Source organism: Lutjanus erythropterus, chromosome 19 (assembly GCF_056507025.1).
Source record: "Lutjanus erythropterus isolate fLutEry1 chromosome 19, fLutEry1.hap2, whole genome shotgun sequence".
Lineage (NCBI taxonomy): Eukaryota > Metazoa > Chordata > Actinopteri > Lutjaniformes > Lutjanidae > Lutjanus > Lutjanus erythropterus.
The window spans coordinates 7,696,953-7,715,885 of NC_139335.1; the positions used below are offsets into that span (position 1 = coordinate 7,696,953).

An 18,933-nucleotide genomic window follows, 5' to 3' on the forward strand; every position below is an offset into this window, starting at 1 on the left:
ACTCAAGGGTGCAATGTAAGATACCTGGGATGTATACCCCAGATGACAAACAGAAAACTTGGGGCTTTCAGGGGCAGTTACCCACTTTGCCTGTCTGTAATCCAGCCTTGCTTTCATTGCCTCCTGGATGTTTAAAATTCAAAATCCACCATAATTCTTACACTTCCATTTACTATAAGACAAATGCTGTGTGTTTTTAAACGTGTCATAATACCTGACTAGTTAAAACAAATTTTGTTTTTTTTTTCTCATGAGCAGACTGATGCAGCTTTGTGAACAGTTTGCGTCGCTGGCGCGCTACCACGAGTACAGTGGGCGGGCTGTTTGCTGTGATTGGTCGCCGCAAAGATACGTCAACGATTGACAGCGCTCCGGTTTCCGGTTCATTCCGCTGTGCGCAGAAGTTGCTAGTCACAGGAGCCACAATGGCGTTTGTAGTCTCATTCAGATAGGGCTGTGGATGATATTAAATCCACTAGCATCGCCCTAAATATAGGCCTGGTTGATTCCCAGAGCCATTGATAATAAACTGGAACATCTACTGCACACGAAAATACTATGATTTCTAATCATTATTGAATTTATAGGGGATAAAACTTACATTAAAGGGAACATGTAAACAGTACCAACCGGGTCAAGTTTTCATTTTGTTCGAGAAACGAGCGTCTTTTAATGAAGGCAGTTGCTTGTTTCTGAATGCTAAGACCGTAATTCTGTGGAATAAAAACACCTTTACTTTAACTTGGCACCGGACAAGGACACCTTTCACAAAGGGACTTTTTTCTTTTTTACGAGTCAGCTCGCTAGCCGCCGAGCATTAGCTAGCGGTGCTAGCTAAATTGAGACGGAGACGACACCACAATGCTCCAATGTTTGGTTGGGATCTTTTTCATTCACTGACCAATTCAAAGTACATACTTTACAGCACTGGAAAACCACCTTGGCATTTTTTCTGCTTTGACGAACTGTGTTGGCGATCTCAATGGAATGAATTGGCACTAAGGAGGACTGGACGTGAGCGGCCTGGTGTGTTTATTTTGTGTATTTTCTTGCCCTGTTTCTGCTTAGTAACACTTTTGTTTTGGCATTTGGAGTAGCTACTGTTCTCCTGTGAATGCATTGCCTGGACCACCGAGGCCCAGTCGCAGGAGTGGTACCGACGCCGGCGTGAGGGATGCCTGGGTCGGACCGACACCATGGGACCAAGAGGAAGCCCGAATCGAGCACCAGCGGTGTGCCACACCAGACCCAGGCCCCGAGTCATACCTCTGCGGGAGACAAGACGAGCAAAGATGGCAAGGTGCAGTTAAAATCTTCAATGTCCTCTTCCTCTTCTAAACGTAAACGGCATAAATCAACCAAACATAATCGGGAATCCTCGGCGGCACCGGGACCCGAATATTTTACCCTCGGCGATGCGGCGCCACCTGGTGTCAACACGGTGAAGCCTCTGGTGGAGTACGATGATATCAGCTCCGACTCGGACACTTTCTCGGACCCACCGTCCTCCAGGCCTTCAGAGAGGGGGGGCGGGGACCGACTAGAGCCCTCATCAGACTACGATAGGGACGATATCGACAGAGAAGCAGGCGGGAGGGAGAACAGGGGGCACAGGCACTCCCGAAAAAAGTCCAAGGACCCGAACAAAGTTAGAGATTCTGGGAATGGGGAACGTGGGTACAAGAAAAAGAGCAGCAAAGACCGGGAGAAAGGGAGTTCTGGGAAGAGCAAGGAGAAGGCTGCCTCATCAGGGCCCTCATCCAAACGCCAGGTCCAGCTGGAAGGGGGTGAGTCTAAACGAGAGGAGCTGATGCTCTCCTCCCAGGTGCAGCCTGCAGCCAGTGTAGGCAGCACCACTTCCTCCACATCCTCATCTCGCAGCAAGGAGAGCAGCCGCTCAGGCAAGTCCCGCAAAGACCGGCAGCAGCGGAGAGAAGGCCGAGGGGAGGGAAGCCGCAGCTCCTCCCAGAGGAGCAGAACAGACAGGAGCCACCGCAAGTCCTCCAAGAGCCACAAGTCGAGCCCCAAGAGCAAGTCTTCTGGTAGGGGTAGCCCCCGCAGGAAGGGTACCAGCTCTGCTCTTTCGCCCAGCCCCAGAAGAGGGGCTGGCAGCGAGAGTCCACCGGGCAGTGGGTATGGGCAGCAGGGAGATGACAGCTACTCAAGGCGGAGGGTGGCCCAGCAGAGCCCCAGTCCCTACGGAGATATGTCTCGCCGCAGCAGACAGAGATCAGAAAGCCCCTACGGCAGCAGACACAGGTCCTCCAGCTATGAGAGGGACAGCAGCCCCTACTCGAGGAGACGCTCCATCAGCCCCTACGGTAACCGAAGGTCCTCCAGCACCAGCCCCATGTCTCGGTGAGTATTTGCACTGTACAAGAACCTGGTGACATGACACGTATCACGATACAGGCAGAACGATTCATTATATTTCAATATATTGGAGTACTGTTAGCAAAATGATATATTGTTTTTAAATTCATTTTAGGAAAATGGTCATAGTGAAAGGGACACTCCACCATTATGCATAAAATTTTAGTTTAAAAAGCTGATTATTTTTTTCTTTTAATACAATCGAAACAGTAAAGATCTAGCAGTCAAGGTTTTAAACAAAACACAAAATGAACCACTTCCACAAATCACTGCACGTGTCAGTATTGCAATACATTGATTTTGAGAATCAAAACATGATCACAGAACAATATCAGTGTATATATGTTCTCACACATGTAGTGAGTACAGGCTGTTGTGTGTACTGCTGCAACTAACAGTTATTTTCATCACTGATTAATCTGTCGTTTAGTTTGTTGATTGATTAGGCTAGTTGTTTGGTCTGTAAAATGTCAGAAAATGGCGAAAAATGTTAGACACAACCCAAAGATATTCAGATTACTGTCATAGAGGACTAAACAAACCAGAAAATATTCACATTTGACAAACTGAAATCAGAGAATTTGGACCTTTTTTTTTTTTTTTAAAGTACTCAAACGATTAATTGATTATAAAAATAGTTGGCGATTAATTTAATATTCGATTACTCAATTGCAGCTTTAGTTGGGTGCCCTTAAAAGCTCTTTAAGGGGATATGTTCTGAGAAGTTAAATATCTCAACACCCACACTGATACATGTTGATAGGTTAAGTGTAGAATATCAGAGGCCATGGTGACTGTTTCATGCAACAGAAGACCAGCATAACCATCAATCTATCTATGGTAGTATTTGTGTGTGTCCTGACATACATCCTGATGTTTTATGATTCAGGTAACTACTACTGGGGCGTTAAATTTACACATAAGCAACTTGCATCATAAGTTGAAAGCCAGGCACACTTGCAGAACCCTCCTCCAGCCAGTAAGATATTTACCGTTAAAAGGAAGCTGGCTGTAAGAGTCAGGATGTAGATACAGAAGTTACTCCTTCATGACACAGACAAAAGCCTTGTGTGTGAAAATGTAAGGATTGATCTAGTGTCAAGACAGGCATGTGCTATATGGTTTAGGGCAGGGCAATTTGGCTTATGAATAACATCTCTATTTTTAGGCTGTTCTGCAAACAATATACATCAGTGTGTACATTTTCTCTGAAATAACATGCTGTAAATTCTCAGATACTGCAAACAAAAGATGATCTTATAGGATATGATGCATTACTGTCAGTTAAATTACCAGACAACAGTAGGGCTGGGCGATGTGGACAAAATCAAACATACTGATATTTTTGACCAAATACTTTTATTGACAACATGGTAGGATGACTATTGGTGCTTTCACAAAATATTAACCCAATTATGTTTGATAAATACTCATCAGTAATGTGGGTATAACTATTAGGTAGGTAAAAGCAAAGTTATAAATAAGCAGATATCTAGTCTCACTTCACAATATCAATGTAATATTGTTAAATTGCTTGCACAGCCCTAGTACGGTTTACCTTCAGCCATTGTAAACCATGAGCTTTTGCTACTATGAGGAGGTCAGGGCACAGCAACTCTGGTTTGAACCTTTTATGTAATCATCAGAAACTTTTGCATTGATGATTGATGACATTTGGGTTGGACAGCTGATATAAACCACCATTTTCTTCCAAGACAAATTATAGGCATCTTCAAAAACCTGGTACCTGATGATAAGAACGTATAACATAGTTTTATTAGGTTATATGATGATAAGTTATATTTTCATGTTCATACTTTCCCCACATCAGATAATCCAGAGCATCATTTCCACTTCCCACATTTGGTTGAAAACAACCTGTTGAAATTGTACTCTGCAGTTTTATTATTTTTTTTTATTTTCGGGCTGTTTATAATTAATTTGTCTGGTTATTCAGAATTTTCCATAGATTTATTTTGAGGAAACAGTGACATAAAAAGTTTATTAAACTTTTAGATTCAATCTGTCCTTTAGTTTCAAGTGCAACAGCTTTTTTTAGTTGGTGTATTTATTCATCTGTTAGTGGTCTAAGAGTACGCAAAATTCACGGTTTGTGACCTTGCTTTTATTGCAGCTGTTCAGTAAGTTTCTGATACAGCAGAGAAAACAAGGAAAAATCTTTGTTGTCGTGGGAAAACCATTTATCTTCAAAATGTCAACTTTTTAGGAGCTAAGAAAACAGCCATGCTTTCATCTTTGTGGCAAAGCATTTTTCAGATGATCCAGTGGCTTTGTAAATAGTTTGTTTGGCTTAAGAAATGAGAAAATGATCTAGGGTTTGGCAATATGTTAAACGTTTCCAACCAGCCATTGTCAGCCCTTCAACTGGCGATCGGTGATGTATTAAATCCTTAATTCACTGCATTAAGAGTGCAAAGAGTGTGGCTTTGCAGGCTGTTTACCTTTCACTCCTCACCCAGCACGGTGCATTCATGGTCCAGCTGAGTGGGTGTGTGTACTGTGCCACTGGATGAGCGCACATTGCACAGCAGCAGCTGTTACACTTGCAAAACAAAATAGCAAATATCTGCAAAAAACAAACGAACAAAAAAAAAAAAAAAAAAAACAAGCCGCGATGGATTCAGCCCATCGTTGATAGGCTATATATTAGTCCAAACGCTCAACCCTAGACTGATTTCAGCTGATAAAGGAGCACTCCCTTCAGTTGTATCAATTCAAAATAAAAAAAAGTCCATAAGTGGTTTCCACAGGACAGCAACTATGTGTGTCATTTATTTTGGAAAAAAAAATTCAACCTTCAACAGTGCATCAATGTCCATAATTCTGACTGCTAGGTACTTAAATACTGACATATTGTCAAAAAGAAAAAGAAGAAAGAACAGATAAGAGAAATAATCAAATGTCAGTAATGAATTTCTGTTCCGCATGTGCAAGTAGTAGATATAAATAGACAGTTTTGACAGTTTGGGTCATGGCCTCAGGGCCTGCCAAACCAAGGAAGTGGCATACCGATCCAAATGTTGGGCACCGAAACAGACCATTAGACCCGATGTCTCTACTAACTGTTGTTACTTTCCAAATTAAAAGACCCACATGGTTTTGTTTTCATTATGAAGTAATCAGCGGCCATTTTCATGTTTTATTTTCTTCTCAGGCTTTAGGAGAAGGCAGTGGAATCTGAAATGTTTGTGGCATTGTTTGTGAATTTTTTCAAAAGTGTATTTGTTTTGTTTAGACGCTCTGGCCGTTCCAGGAGTCGCTCCCCGCTGCACTACTCATCTTCTCGCCGCTCCTCTTCTCGATCCCGTGGCAAGAGGCATACTTCCTCTGGTGTAGTGACAGGCAGCTCCCACAGCAGCCGGCCAGCTAGCCGCTCCCCTCCCTCCTCCCGCCTGCCGCTTAACTCCAGCCTGGGAGCAGAGTTGAGCCGAAGGAAGAAGGAACGTCAGGCCGCAGAGGCGGCTGCTCGTGCCAGTGGTGGTGCCTCCCCTCTTCCACAACCTCGTAAACCTGCAGGCTCCTCCTTACGACCCATTAAAGCCGAGGCTCCGCAGGCAGAAAGAGACTCGGCAGCAGTAGCAGAACCTCTGCCCCCACCGCCTGTGCTGTTACCCCAGGATGTTCCCAGTGGCGAAGATCAGGTTACTGCACCTCTACCTTCCTCTTCCGCCTCCTCTCCGGCACCGCCTCCTCCTCAGCCATCTCCTCCTGGGCCACCCGGTCCAGCCACCCAAGCTCCACCACCGCCACCTCAGGCAGAAACAGGTATTCAGCCTCCCACGCCCTCAAACACATCCCAGGCCAAATCGCCAGCTCCACTTCCTGCACGCAGCCCCGTCCGCCAGACCCCGCTCCATAAGACGTCGACTCTGCCTCCCCTGCCTTTACCACCTGCACTGCTGGGAAACGCTCAGGACAGGTGAGGACCCTTCAACAAGGACACAGACATACAGTACATATCACACTGTACACTAGTCTCAATGCTTACTCATCACTTGTAAGGATTGAAAGTTACATCAGACTTTTATCTGTGCTCAGAGAATAAAGCTCAGTACATACATCATGATAAACCGCTCAAGTGATCAACTTTTTCTTTTGCTGTTATCAGTTCAGCATCATTCATGTCCCGCAAGAGTAGGACATTTCAAGACATCACTTCAGATATGGTAAATTGTGATGAGCGTATTTTATTATTTCTGTGTCTTTAGGCATCAGATACTTATTATCATAGAGTGCTGCAGGGATGGTGTATTTTTTCTAGGCCAACCTGCAAATTAGCATCAGTCCGGTTCCACTCGACAAATAGCCAGCGGGAGTTTTCCACTGGTTTTTGGATTGATGCAGAAAATAATCTCTGTGGCAAACAACGGTTTCCAGTGTTAATCTACAATGTAGAAAAATAATAAAGACAAAACACTGGTTTTTCAAACTTTTCATTTTTGTTCTATTTGTGTCTAATTATATATTCTCAGTATTCTGCATGTATAGAATACCAGGAGATATACTTAACATTACATGTCATTGCTGAGGTGATACTGTGCCTCTTTTACTATTCATACATCATCAAAGCTGGCATGTGTGTGTACCAACATAAAGATGCCCTCTTTATAGACTTTTTGAAATTGGGGTCAGTGTTGTAAGTTTACCTGCAGTATATTCTGTAATTGGCAAAAATTAAAGTCCTTTGGGTTTACTCTACAACAACTCCTGTATGGTAAGCCCTTATTTATATGGGATTATCACATGTGTTAAACCCAAGAATAGTTAAGGCTCCTCTGCCCTGTAGATTTGTGTGGTTTTTCCTGTACACTTATCTTACAACAAAGAGTGAGCTGGGTGAGAATATGACGATCTCTGGTACACAATTGAGTAGTGCACGTTTAAGTGCATATCTAATACGCTTTGCACTTGTAAATACGCTTTTCTCTAAAACTTGTGTTTCGCTCTGTCAGTCCAAAGAAGTCCACCCCTCCTCAGAGGCAATCTAGAAAGGAGAAGGAAATTCGCAGCCGACCATCACTTATTGACCTTCCTTTACCACCCACCCTGCCCGGAGGTGACGCCTCACCCCCACAGTCGCCCATTCGCCAGGCTCCACCGCTACCCCAGCCAGCCCTCAAGAAGAGACCAAAGTCAGTTTTTTTTATTACTCACCCACTTCCAGTCTGTCTTTTAGTAATCCCACATTAACTCTGTTTTTCTTGTTGATGGTTTACAGGATTTGCTGCCCGCGATATGGTGAGCGCAAACATACCCTGAGTGACTGGGGCAAACGCTGTGTAGATAAATTCGATATAATTGGCATCATAGGAGAAGGCACTTATGGTCAAGTGTACAAGGCCAAGGACAAAGACACAGGTGAGGAATCATTACCTGGGCTGCAGTCACTGTAGCTCTCAAGTGTGTTTTTTAAGTTAAAACAAGCTGAGACCAAAATCTGACTTTGACTGGTTGTCTAAATATGCTTTCCAACTTGCCAGGAGAACTGGTGGCTCTGAAGAAGGTGCGTTTGGACAATGAAAAGGAGGGTTTCCCCATCACAGCCATTAGAGAGATCAAGATCTTGCGGCAGCTCAAACACCGCAGTGTTGTGAACATGAAGGAGATCGTCACTGACAAGCAGGACGCCCTCGACTTTAAAAAGGACAAAGGTAAGAGGACAAGATGTAATCTGCCAGGGCTGGGTAATATGATAAAGTAATAGTAAGCATTAGGGATGGGTACAGAGAACTGGTACTAAATTGATACCGGTTCCTGATTGGTCAGTACTGAAGTGTTGATAAGCTTCTGGACAAATGTTGCTGCTGTCGGTATTTATGTAATGTTAATTCTCTCTACAAGCCACATTCAGACAGAATCATGGACTGCAGCAATCAGCCACTGCGTTGTGTGGCAGTGGGGGTCTTTAGTTGTGCTTAGACCTTAGATTCTTGTGTCACTATTTTGCAGCATAAACTGCAGCCTGACGCACACGTCAAAGCTGGGTACACAAAGTAAACCATGCAAGGACACAGCTGGGAGTGCTGTGTTGCTCCTTTTTTTTCCTCGGCATCCCCTCACGTTAATGTAGCCGTGCAAGTGTACAGCGGAGAGGAAAGACGTGCAGTGTCTGTGCAGTTTAGGCTGTTTGTCGGTGAATAAATGCTACAGCTCCTCGAAATCCAAGCTAAGTTACCCTGTCTGGAATGCTGCTGGAGGGGTTTAGCTGTTAGCTCTGAAGTAGCAACAACTTCATTATAGACTCACTTAAGGTGGGCTGACACTTAAGGTGGACCAGGAGATTACCACAGCCCTTAACCACTGTTACACCAGCTAAAAGACTTTTTTTCACATATTTGCATGTCTGAGCAAAACCATAAACACTGCAGATGAAATTACTACTGTGATCTAGAGCTGCACGTTTAATTGTTAAAAAAATAAATAAATAAATAAAAATCAGGATCTCAATTCATACATCTATGCAATCTCAATTCTAAATGATGACTTTTTCACTTGCTCCTATTTCCCTATACATTCATGACGGCATTCATGTGTTAACTTATTTGCTTCGAAACAATCCAGGTTGCTGTATCAATAGCTCTTAGACAGTGTAATTTGTTAATTCAACATTCACACATACAACTCAGTCAGTGTTCTCTCATTTGTCTTCCTCATTCACTGCTGTCTGCTCTACTGTCAGTTCCCTTTACTGGAGACCTCAGGTCAGAGAACAGAGTCATCAGTTGGATTTCACCTCTTCACTGTAAGCTCTTTACTTGTTAGGGATGGTCAGCATTAACTGAAAGGGGTTAACTGTGTATTCACAATGATACAGGGCAAGCTAATTGGGCTAGCCAGTTAGCTTATCAGTTTTCAAAGCTATTTACTGGAAAGAGTCTTTATCGACATGACAGTGGTGCAAGAAATAACGTGGACAAGACAGTGTAACATTACATTACATTACATGTAGAGGGAGAGTTGAGATATTGTGTGTCGTGAACCTGACAGCACATTGTCAGTGGCATCTACACTGTAATGACACAAATACAGCAGATTAGCAGAAAGACAGGAAGTAGAAGCAAACACGTAATGTCAAAATAAAATTTCACAATAAAAGCCTTTGAAGGTAGACGTCTGAACATGAAGAATTCACAACATAAAATAAAAAATTTTGGTTTTCAGTTTGTTGAAAACAATAAGTGAGACAATAGTGACCTCAAAGAAGAGAAATATTGTAATTCACATCTTAGCAAGAATTGAGCAGCCCTGCTGTGGTCACATTGATAATTAGTTTTAGCAGCCCTTCTTCAGTGTTTCAGAGCTGCAGGCGTCTTCTGCCTTTTGCGACTTGATGATGATTTACACATTTCAGTTTGAAAAATTTACATCACATTGTTCTGTAGCTGTCTGTGCTGTTTTGACAAAGCAAAATAGCTGCACAGTTTCAGTAGAGAACTCACTAGATGTTGCATATTTTACCGAAATTAAGGTGATTTTTCAATACTTTTTTGGAACAGCGGTTCCCAACATTCATTACTTGTTGTAGGTCAGTATTGGTGTGTGCACACAGAAAGTAAAGTGAAATTTTACCTTGTGCAGGAACACAGGGTGTGTGTTTTTGTTCAGTTCAACCTCTGACTGAACTCCGCACTTGGATCAGAGATCCAATTAAATTAAAATGAAAATAGGTCAGATTTCATTATAAATGCTCTATATCAAGGGTTAATATCCCATGTAGATATTCTGTTCCTGATCTATTAGGTATCGAACCTGTATCAATTCAGTCTTAAGTATCATTTGATATCAACTGTCACTTGTAGGGATATTTTGAAATTTTGAGTTGTAATTCATTGTACATGACAGAAGACTTCTGTATTGTTGTACTAACCTTGGTATCAAAGTCAGAATTTATGTATAGTGACAACACCACTGCAGATTAATCTAATCTTCCCTCTTTTATTAGGTGCTTTTTACCTGGTGTTTGAGTACATGGACCACGACCTCATGGGCCTGCTGGAGTCGGGCCTGGTCCAGTTCTCCCATGAGCACATCCGCAGCTTCATGCGCCAGCTGATGGAGGGTCTGGACTACTGCCATAAGAACAACTTCCTTCATAGAGACATCAAATGCTCCAACATACTACTCAACAACAGGTAAGGAACAGAGGAAATGCACACTAGGAGAGAAATGTTATAGTGTCCTTTATGTTAGCAGTTATAGCAGCTTTCATTTGCAGTAGCAGCTTAGCCTTTGCCAACCACAGTTGTTAAGCAGTAACAGCTGTTTCGGGTGAATTTTGATGTGTCAGTATCACCTACAGGCTGTTTGATTATATCTTATTCATGTGTTTGTTTGTTTACCTTCATACCTCTGATCCACTTAGACAAATTGACATTAACAGCACTAGCTATAACACAGCATTGTCCACATCAACAACTTGGGACAGATGGTTTGGATGCAGCTTTAGTCTGTAAATACTGTAAACCTAAGACCAAAACCAGTCGATTGCTAACTTTAATGATTGGACTGTAAGTGTTTTTTGAGGTGCGTCAGCAGCAAAGCTCATTACTTTCCTACTAATTTAATCAGGCGCTTCAAATAGCAGCAATGAAAGGAGCGCTGAAACTTCTCACAGATTGTTGCTCGGTACAATTGTGCATCCAATACACAAACATTACAGGATGTAAGAGAAAACAGCTAAATGACCTGCAATAGTTGAAATGCTAATAAAAATTAGCTGTTAGTGTGTTTTTTGCTGTTTTAGAGCCACACTGTTGTATTTTCTTACTCACTGCTCTGCTACTGTACAAGTGACTGTAAATAGACACTTGGTGTTTGGACAGTTGTTACCTCACCTGTCCTGACATTTGCAGTTTGACCAATCATTTTATTGATTTGGATTTTACCTTGTCAAAGTGGACGTACAGTGTTAGTGAATGGATGCTCGGAACAGTATTTCTTAATCAGACAAAAGCGTTGGCTTTGAATACACCCAATAATAGTAAGTTTTATAATTTATATATTATTATAATAAAACCCAGACCCGCTGCAGAGGAATCACATCCTCAGTACACGGGGTGAACGCTCTCCCAACTGAGCTACCTGGCCGCGTATATTTTGTGATTATCACCTTGAAAACACTACTGTTTTTGTCCAAGGGGGCATCCAAAATCAGCAAAATATTACAGTTACTTGTAGTAAATAGGTAGCGGCTGAAAAAAATTCACATTGTGCATGCATAATAAACTAATATTTGCTATTATATTTGTTATATTTTGTGACTTAAAGTTAGATATTGTACTTTGTAATTTGTAGCAGTTGTATTTGACAGGGCATGTCATATCTGTTTCATATCTGTCATATCTGTTTCTTCATACAGAGGTCAGATCAAACTGGCTGACTTTGGTTTGGCCCGCCTTTACAATTCAGAGGAAAGGTAAGACGAGTGTTTGTCTCTTTTCCTTTTGATGCATACAATATATGAGGGCTTCACTTGCTTGCGTCTGTAAATTAAATGTATGATTAAATATGTTTATGATGATTGAAGCAGTAATTAAACCTCACCGTGAGCATAGACTTTCCTCTTTATTTACAGAGACTCTCCACTAGATGGTGGTGTCTGCCATATTGTTGTCCTTTAGAGAGCTCTTACTCAGTGAAAGCTGAAATGTTTTTGCTTTGGACCCTCGGCTGTAACGATGCTTTATGAATGCGAGTCTCACTATCTCCTCTCTTTCCTCGCTCCCAGTCGACCGTACACTAATAAAGTAATCACACTATGGTACCGCCCCCCTGAACTCCTGCTGGGAGAGGAGAGATACTCTCCAGCCATTGACGTATGGAGCTGTGGGTGAGTATCTATCTATTCCTTCACACTTACAAGAAGAAGAAGAAGAAAAAAAAAATCTTAATTCTAGTGTGTGTATTCTCAGAAATGTGTCCTGTTCAAAATAGTCTCATTTTCCGGTTTAAAGTTAGAATCCTGTCTGACAGATTCTGGCAGACATTTACACTTTGACACTGTTTTTATCCCTGATAAGTGGGAGTGTGTATTTTCTTACTTCCTCTATTCTTTCTTTGTCGTGGCTTAGGTGTATTCTGGGAGAACTCTTTACTAAGAGGCCCATCTTCCAGGCTAACCAGGAACTTCTACAGCTGGAGTTCATTAGGTATGCAGCCTCAACTAATTACCGCTGCTACAACCTTCACACACCCTTTTCTCCTCTTTGTCATCACTGACCCCATCTTTGCCTCACTCTGTCATTTCCTTCAGCCGTCTGTGTGGGAGTCCCTGTCCTGCAGTCTGGCCTGACGTTATTAAACTCCCCCTCTTCAACACCATGAAACCCAAGAAGCAGTACAGACGGCGGCTGCGGGAGGAGTTTGCAGTGTATGTATATGTGCTGCAGTGCCCTAAAGTAGCCGTGACAAACCCTTAATCTGTTTCTACAGTTAAAAAAAAGTCTCTCCTCTCGTTGTGCACAGTTTACCTACTCCTGCTCTGGACTTGCTGGACCGAATGCTGACGCTTGACCCTGCACGGCGCTGCACATCAGAGCAGGCTCTCAACAGTGATTTTCTCTGTGACATTGAGCCCAGCAAGATGCCGCCGCCAGAGTCAGTAGCCCTGTCGCCTCTGCTTGCACCTTTCATCTATGTAGTAGCAGATATATATTAGATCTTTTTTCTTATTACAAGAGATGGTATTTAATATACTTGCACACTGTGAGTTCTTTTTTTGCTCATAGATCTTACTCAAGACATAGATGTTTGTAATGGTTAAGTTGAGCAAAATTGTTAATGGAGTCTGGCAGACAGAAGGCAGGCAGTCAGTCACTGAAGTCGGAGTGTATTTTTAGAGCAGCTGGATTATAAACAGTTGATATGATACAGTGTAAGACTTGTCGCTTGTTGTTGTCAAATTACAGTTCTAAGCTTGTCTTGCGCTCCTGCAGAGTTCCTGCATCATGCTTGAGGTTCCTCAACTGTAAATTGTGTATTAAATAGAATTTCAAACTATTTAATATACAGTCAGTGGCTCCTCATTCATTCGGAATGCAATACTCACTTTAGATGTCCTATTGTTACATATTGCCTCTTTTAGTTCTTTTTGATTGATTACAGATGTTGATGATGATAATTTTTCCTTCCCTCTGCGTCTCCAGTCTTCCTCACCACCAGGACTGCCATGAGCTCTGGAGTAAAAAGAGACGGCGTGCACGTCAGAGTGGGCTGCCCGAGGATGTGCCTGTGCCCAAAGTGCCCCGCAAGGATGCGACAGGGACCTCCAGCGGAGAGAATAGCCGCCCCCAAACCAGCCCGGCCGGAGCCCCACCTCCTCCACCAGGAAAACCACCTTCCACAGCCAACTTAGAGCGTGACTTGTCAGGTAACAGCTGTCTGACACATGCATTTTAGTAGGACTGTCCCCTGATAGTGGAAGATTGAAATCATTAGTTGGAGACCCCTCAGTTGACTGAGAATCTTTCAGATTCTTTGTCAGTCAGTAAGCATTACAGTATATGATAAAACAGAAGCATAAAAATGCACAGGGACAACATTTCGATGAGGAATTCTAAATTAGTTGAATCATTAATATAAAATCACCATAAGCCACAAAACTAACTGTGATGGAAGTGGAGAAGAGTGATAGAAACGGAGTGCAGGTAACGCTCTATTAGCCACTTCACTCCAGTGCATGCAAGGCAGATGATGCATGCTTGTTTTTGCAACTGACAGGCTCTGATTATTACTGTAAGTGTCTGCCATTATGGAAAGGTTTTCTACAGTGACAGACCGTCTTTTAAAGATTAGATTTATCGTTTAGATTTCTGATATAGGAGTTCAGTGTTGTGCATTGAACTGAAAAGGGAAACAAAAATTGAATTGTTGAATATGCATATTGGCCAAATCTGATTTGACTGAAAAAAATATAATTGGGGACAGCCCTACATTTCAGCAGCACACTGATATAAGACATGTTTCGCGTTAAATGTTTGAATATTGTGTGCGAATGTAAATGTGTTTGTTCAGGCCTGGGAGCTGCTGCAGAACAGTTGAACCAGGCAGAGTTGGCAGTGCTGCTGAACCTCCTCCAGGGACAGACAGACCTCAGCCTGCCCCAGGTGGCCCAGCTCCTCAACCTCTCCAACCCAGAGATTCTCAGCCAAACGCTGTCTGCCCTCAGCGAGGCCTCTGACCACCAGGGGGCTCCAGAGGACCAGTCCCAGTCCGCCACCAGGTCCCAGCCCCCAGAGCCGCCTCCCGAACCCCAGGAGCTCTCGCCGACATCCGGAGACCCGCCGCTCAGCCAGGAAGACCAGGCCAACCTGCTGGCTCTCATTTTGGGCCACATCATCAAGCCACAAACCGAGGGGCAAGGCGATGAGAGCAATGGCGTCCAATCAGAGGAGGCACTAACGCGCGATTCGTCCGCCTCTACTACTGATCGCAAGGGCAAGTCTGGGTTTAGTTTATAGAGGGTGGAAAAAGGGGGGAAGCAAGTTCAGGTAGAACTCATGGGGGACTGCAAGAATAAGGAAAGCAGGGCAGAGAACAAACAAGCTGACAGAGTTATGGTACTCAAAATCCCTGTGTAGTCTAAAAAAAAATTTACACTTTAGACTGCCTGATGAAATCAACAAAATGATCAAATAAACCACATAAATAAATTGGGCTGTTAGACTTATCATGCGTCCCCCAGCCCTTCTTTTATCCCTGACATTCCTTAAACGCGCGCACTCACTATCGACCCCTTTCACCACCTCACATACATGAAATTGCAAAAGGAAAAACCTTGCAAAATGTCTGTCAAGCGTTTGTCTTCATGTGACCCTGGTTAATCGGGCAAAAGTTTGTTGCAGTTGGACCTCTCTCACTGGTGTACTCAATAAACCAGAAGGAAGTGTAGTGTTATTCATTTAAGTGACAAAAAAAAGGTTCACACTGTATTGTTCCCTTTCACGTTTCCCCACCTCTTCCTTGTTTCTTTCTCACAGTCTGTGTTTCTATATCTGTCCCATCTCCACACGTTTTTTCTTCCTCAATTCATTTTCATTATAAAGCAGGTGTCATGGATTCTTCACAGGACGCAATGTTGCTTTAAACAGTCTGTAATGTCAGCCTTTTTATGAAGAAAGTCTAATAAATTATAAAGTGAAAATAAATGTTTTGAATCTTTAGACCTCACCTGCATGTGTTTCCTTTAATTTTGGTTTGTCACACTTTTTTTTTTTTTGTTTGTTTTTAACTGTTCACACTGACTCGGATATTAGTTCAAAAATGTGATTAGAAAGTTGAATAAAATTGTTGACTGTGCTGCTGACACTGGAATGGTAACCGTCCTGTTTTCTTCTGGTTATTTCTTCTGTCAAGGCCACTGCAACCCTTATAGCCTTGGTTTGCCTTGCACTGCTGTAGACTGTAAAACAAATAGACTAACCTGGTTTAGTAATCTTGTCCTGACTTTATAATGCTTAAAATCTTCCACATAAGTCACCCTCTTCTGTTCATCCAGCTCTACATGCCCTTCCTAATGTTTTCTCACCTAGTTCCCACATTTTTTCCTTTTCGTTTTAGGTGGTTGTTTGTACGAAACAAATACAGCTGCAACTGTTTTGCATACTTTAGTGTTTTACATTAAAGTTTTGCATAAACTGTAAAAAATAAATGTTTACTGTTTAATAAGAATTATTTAATAGTGTGAACTGGTCACTTTAAAGCGACAATTCACCACAAAATCAAAAATACATTTTTCTTCTGGTCTGCAGTGCTACTTATCCATCTATGTAGTTTCAGTGTGAGTTGGTGAGTTCTGGAGATATCTGCCATAGAGATGTCTCCGTTCTCTTGAATATAAAGAAACAAGATGGCAGTCAGCTTGTGATCCTCAAAGTGCTAAGAAAATACTTTTGAAAAGCTGGTTATTCAATCCACAGCCCTAATTGTGAGCAGTTGCATGTAGGAAAAACGTTCTGGTAGATTCTGCTGCAGAAATAAAGTAGTTCCTACTTGAAACTGCTCACAAGGTCTGTGGATTGTCTTGACTAACTGGGCCATGATTTCTGGAAAGAAGACTGCAGTTGAGTTTTTTTGTTTTTTGTTTTTTTTTGCTCTTTAAGCATCACAAATTGAGTCACTTTGTATTGGAGTGAAGTTAGACATGTCTTCAGCCAATCTCTTCAAAACTCAGAAACTCACACCAAATCAGTCTAGATGGATAAATAGCACTATAGATAAGAGAAAAAAAATGTGTAGTTCTGAATTTGGGCTTAACTGTCCCTTTAAAATAATGACATTAGGTTTACAAATTTAGTTTTATTGCAACAACATTACTGTGTATGCTTTCAATTATGGTACTGAAACGTGATTTGAATATGCTCTGCTTCCCTCTTGTGGAGAAGGTAGGAACGTCAACATTGTGCAACTCCATTTGACAAAAATATATGTTTACTTTCTGTAATATCAGGTTAGATATAGAAGACAATAACATCAAGGGTCACTGTATAGACAGTCTTCATGTTTAAGTTAAATGTTACATGTCAAATGGACCTCAGTAGCTAATGTTTTGTCCTCTCTCCTGTCTGGTCCCTTCAGATGGTGCAGCATCAAAAAGAAAACAGCTTGGAGCCAACCAGGTGCCTCCATCTGGTGAGCGTCCACCCTCTCCACCAGGGCCGCCACCATCAGCTCTCCTCCTTGGAAACGCCCAGCAGGATGGGTCTGAAACCCAGCCCAGCCAGGACATCAGCCCAGCCGTGGCAGCCGCCTTGCTCCAGCTCATCTCTCAGCAGGACTCGGAAGCTGGGGCCCCTCAGCACGGCAAGGACCCCTCCCCTGCTGTGGACGCCCCAGCCCGGGTGCAGCCCCCTCCGCCCTGGGTTGCAGACTCTCCACCTAAACCCTCAGCTGCAGCTGAGGCCCCGGCAGGACTGGTGACTGCTGCTCCTACCACCGCAGCACAGTTCCCCAAGGACCAGGATCTCCGCTTCTCTCACGGAGCTGCCCGCTGACCCTCAACGCCCCGCTGAGACAGACCTAGGTGTCTTGGGACGGCTCCAGCTCCCTGGCCTGAAGGGGAGAGCAGAGGAAGGATGCAGAGGGACAGATTATGACTCACTGGACAATGAGCAGGTACCTAAAGTTGAATCAAAGATTTTGAAGTTGAATGTCTGAAAGAAAGAGATTAAGAGCCTTTTCAGGTCATGAACGTCACTGCCCGCTGAACAAGCTGTCGTGTTGTGTTGGAGGTAATGTTTGGACCTGGGTTTGCTCTGACCTTTAACAATCCCAAGTAGGGACAGTCACCCTAATGCTCTTTCCTGTCCACTCAGAGTTCTGACTTGAATGACGATTTGCTTCCAAATTGAGTGCCACGCAACTGGCACTCAACTTTGAAAGCAGCTGTGATCTTTTTTTTTTTTTTTTTCAAAAACAAATGATTGTCATGTCCACTGCAGTGCCCACTTCTAACAAAAGTTCTCAGTGTTTTGCAGAATGAGATCACCGTCCTCCACTCTGTCATTGAGTGGCGTCTGTGACAAAGTGGAAGATTATCTGAAGCTAAAATACTGTGTATGGGTGTATTTGGGGCAGTGAGCACACTGATGAGAACACTGGAGGACCATGAGTTTCCCAATAAACCTTACATGCTGGCTAGCTCCCCCTCTTTTCAGCCTTGTGCCTCCTTTTTGACCCCAGCGGCAACCCCTGAATGATCTTGTGTGGGTTAAGATTCTGGTTTGGATGGCACCTACAACAGTGTACATCTGCAGGACTGTATTTTTTTTAATTTTACCAAAAGGCTGTTCCATATTATATTCTGTCTGTCATCAAACCAACTGAACTGTGATGTGCTCTTGGCCACATGAAGATTCCTTACATACAGCAAACCTCTGTGTCGTAACAAGCCTAAGCCTGTAGTGCTCACCTTCCTGTCTCAAATATGGATTAAACCACTACATTTCGATCAACTGCTCCATAATACACGCGCTATTCTGCTAGTTGAAGTATAAAGCTAGAAACATATATACACACACACACAGAAACTGAATTTTCCGGCTTTTCCTGGTGGGCTCTCAAAGCCTCATCTAACGTGTTGTCGCCTCCCTGCCAACTTGTGCAACAAAAGCTTGTTTTTTTTTCTTTTAGTGCAGTTATTTTCTACATAAAGAAAATGATACACGCTTAAAAAAAAATAATGGTCCATGGTTCTGTTTCCATTTTTTGCTTTGGAAAAGGAAAGGGAGGAGAAAATGGTTTCATGTGTCTGTAAAAAGGAAAAAAAAATATTTTGTAATATGTGTTTTCTTTGTTCAGTTTATTAAAGGAAGTTATGCGACCAGTTGAATCGTCTCTCCTGCCATTTCTAAGTGTTTCTGCCAAGTGGCCACTAGATGGTAGGAGTTCACTCAGCTACAGCTCAAACTACAGGAAGTCCTCACAGCGGTCATGCCTCAGCAAAGCCTGATCAAAGTTGTGAACTGCAGTATGGGCAGAGTTACACACCAGGTTTCTAGTGTTTCTTATTACTCTTTTGATCTGGAGACTCATCTTGGCTCA

General features: G+C 42.8%; 1 protein-coding gene across 1 annotated transcript; it reads left to right on the forward strand.

Annotated features, from left to right (window-relative positions):
- Positions 1-384: 384 nt before the first annotated feature.
- On the forward strand, positions 385-18,721 carry cdk12 (cyclin dependent kinase 12). Its single transcript, XM_084745268.1, has 14 exons — positions 385-2,358; positions 5,630-6,313; positions 7,347-7,526; positions 7,613-7,752; positions 7,875-8,045; positions 10,337-10,526; positions 11,753-11,809; positions 12,122-12,223; positions 12,465-12,542; positions 12,647-12,763; positions 12,859-12,990; positions 13,539-13,762; positions 14,407-14,829; positions 16,969-18,721. The coding sequence occupies exons 1-14, from the start codon at positions 1,175-1,177 to the stop codon at positions 17,382-17,384; spliced, it is 4,098 nt and encodes a 1,365-aa protein (XP_084601394.1). The 5' UTR covers positions 385-1,174; the 3' UTR covers positions 17,385-18,721.
- Positions 18,722-18,933: the final 212 nt, after the last annotated feature.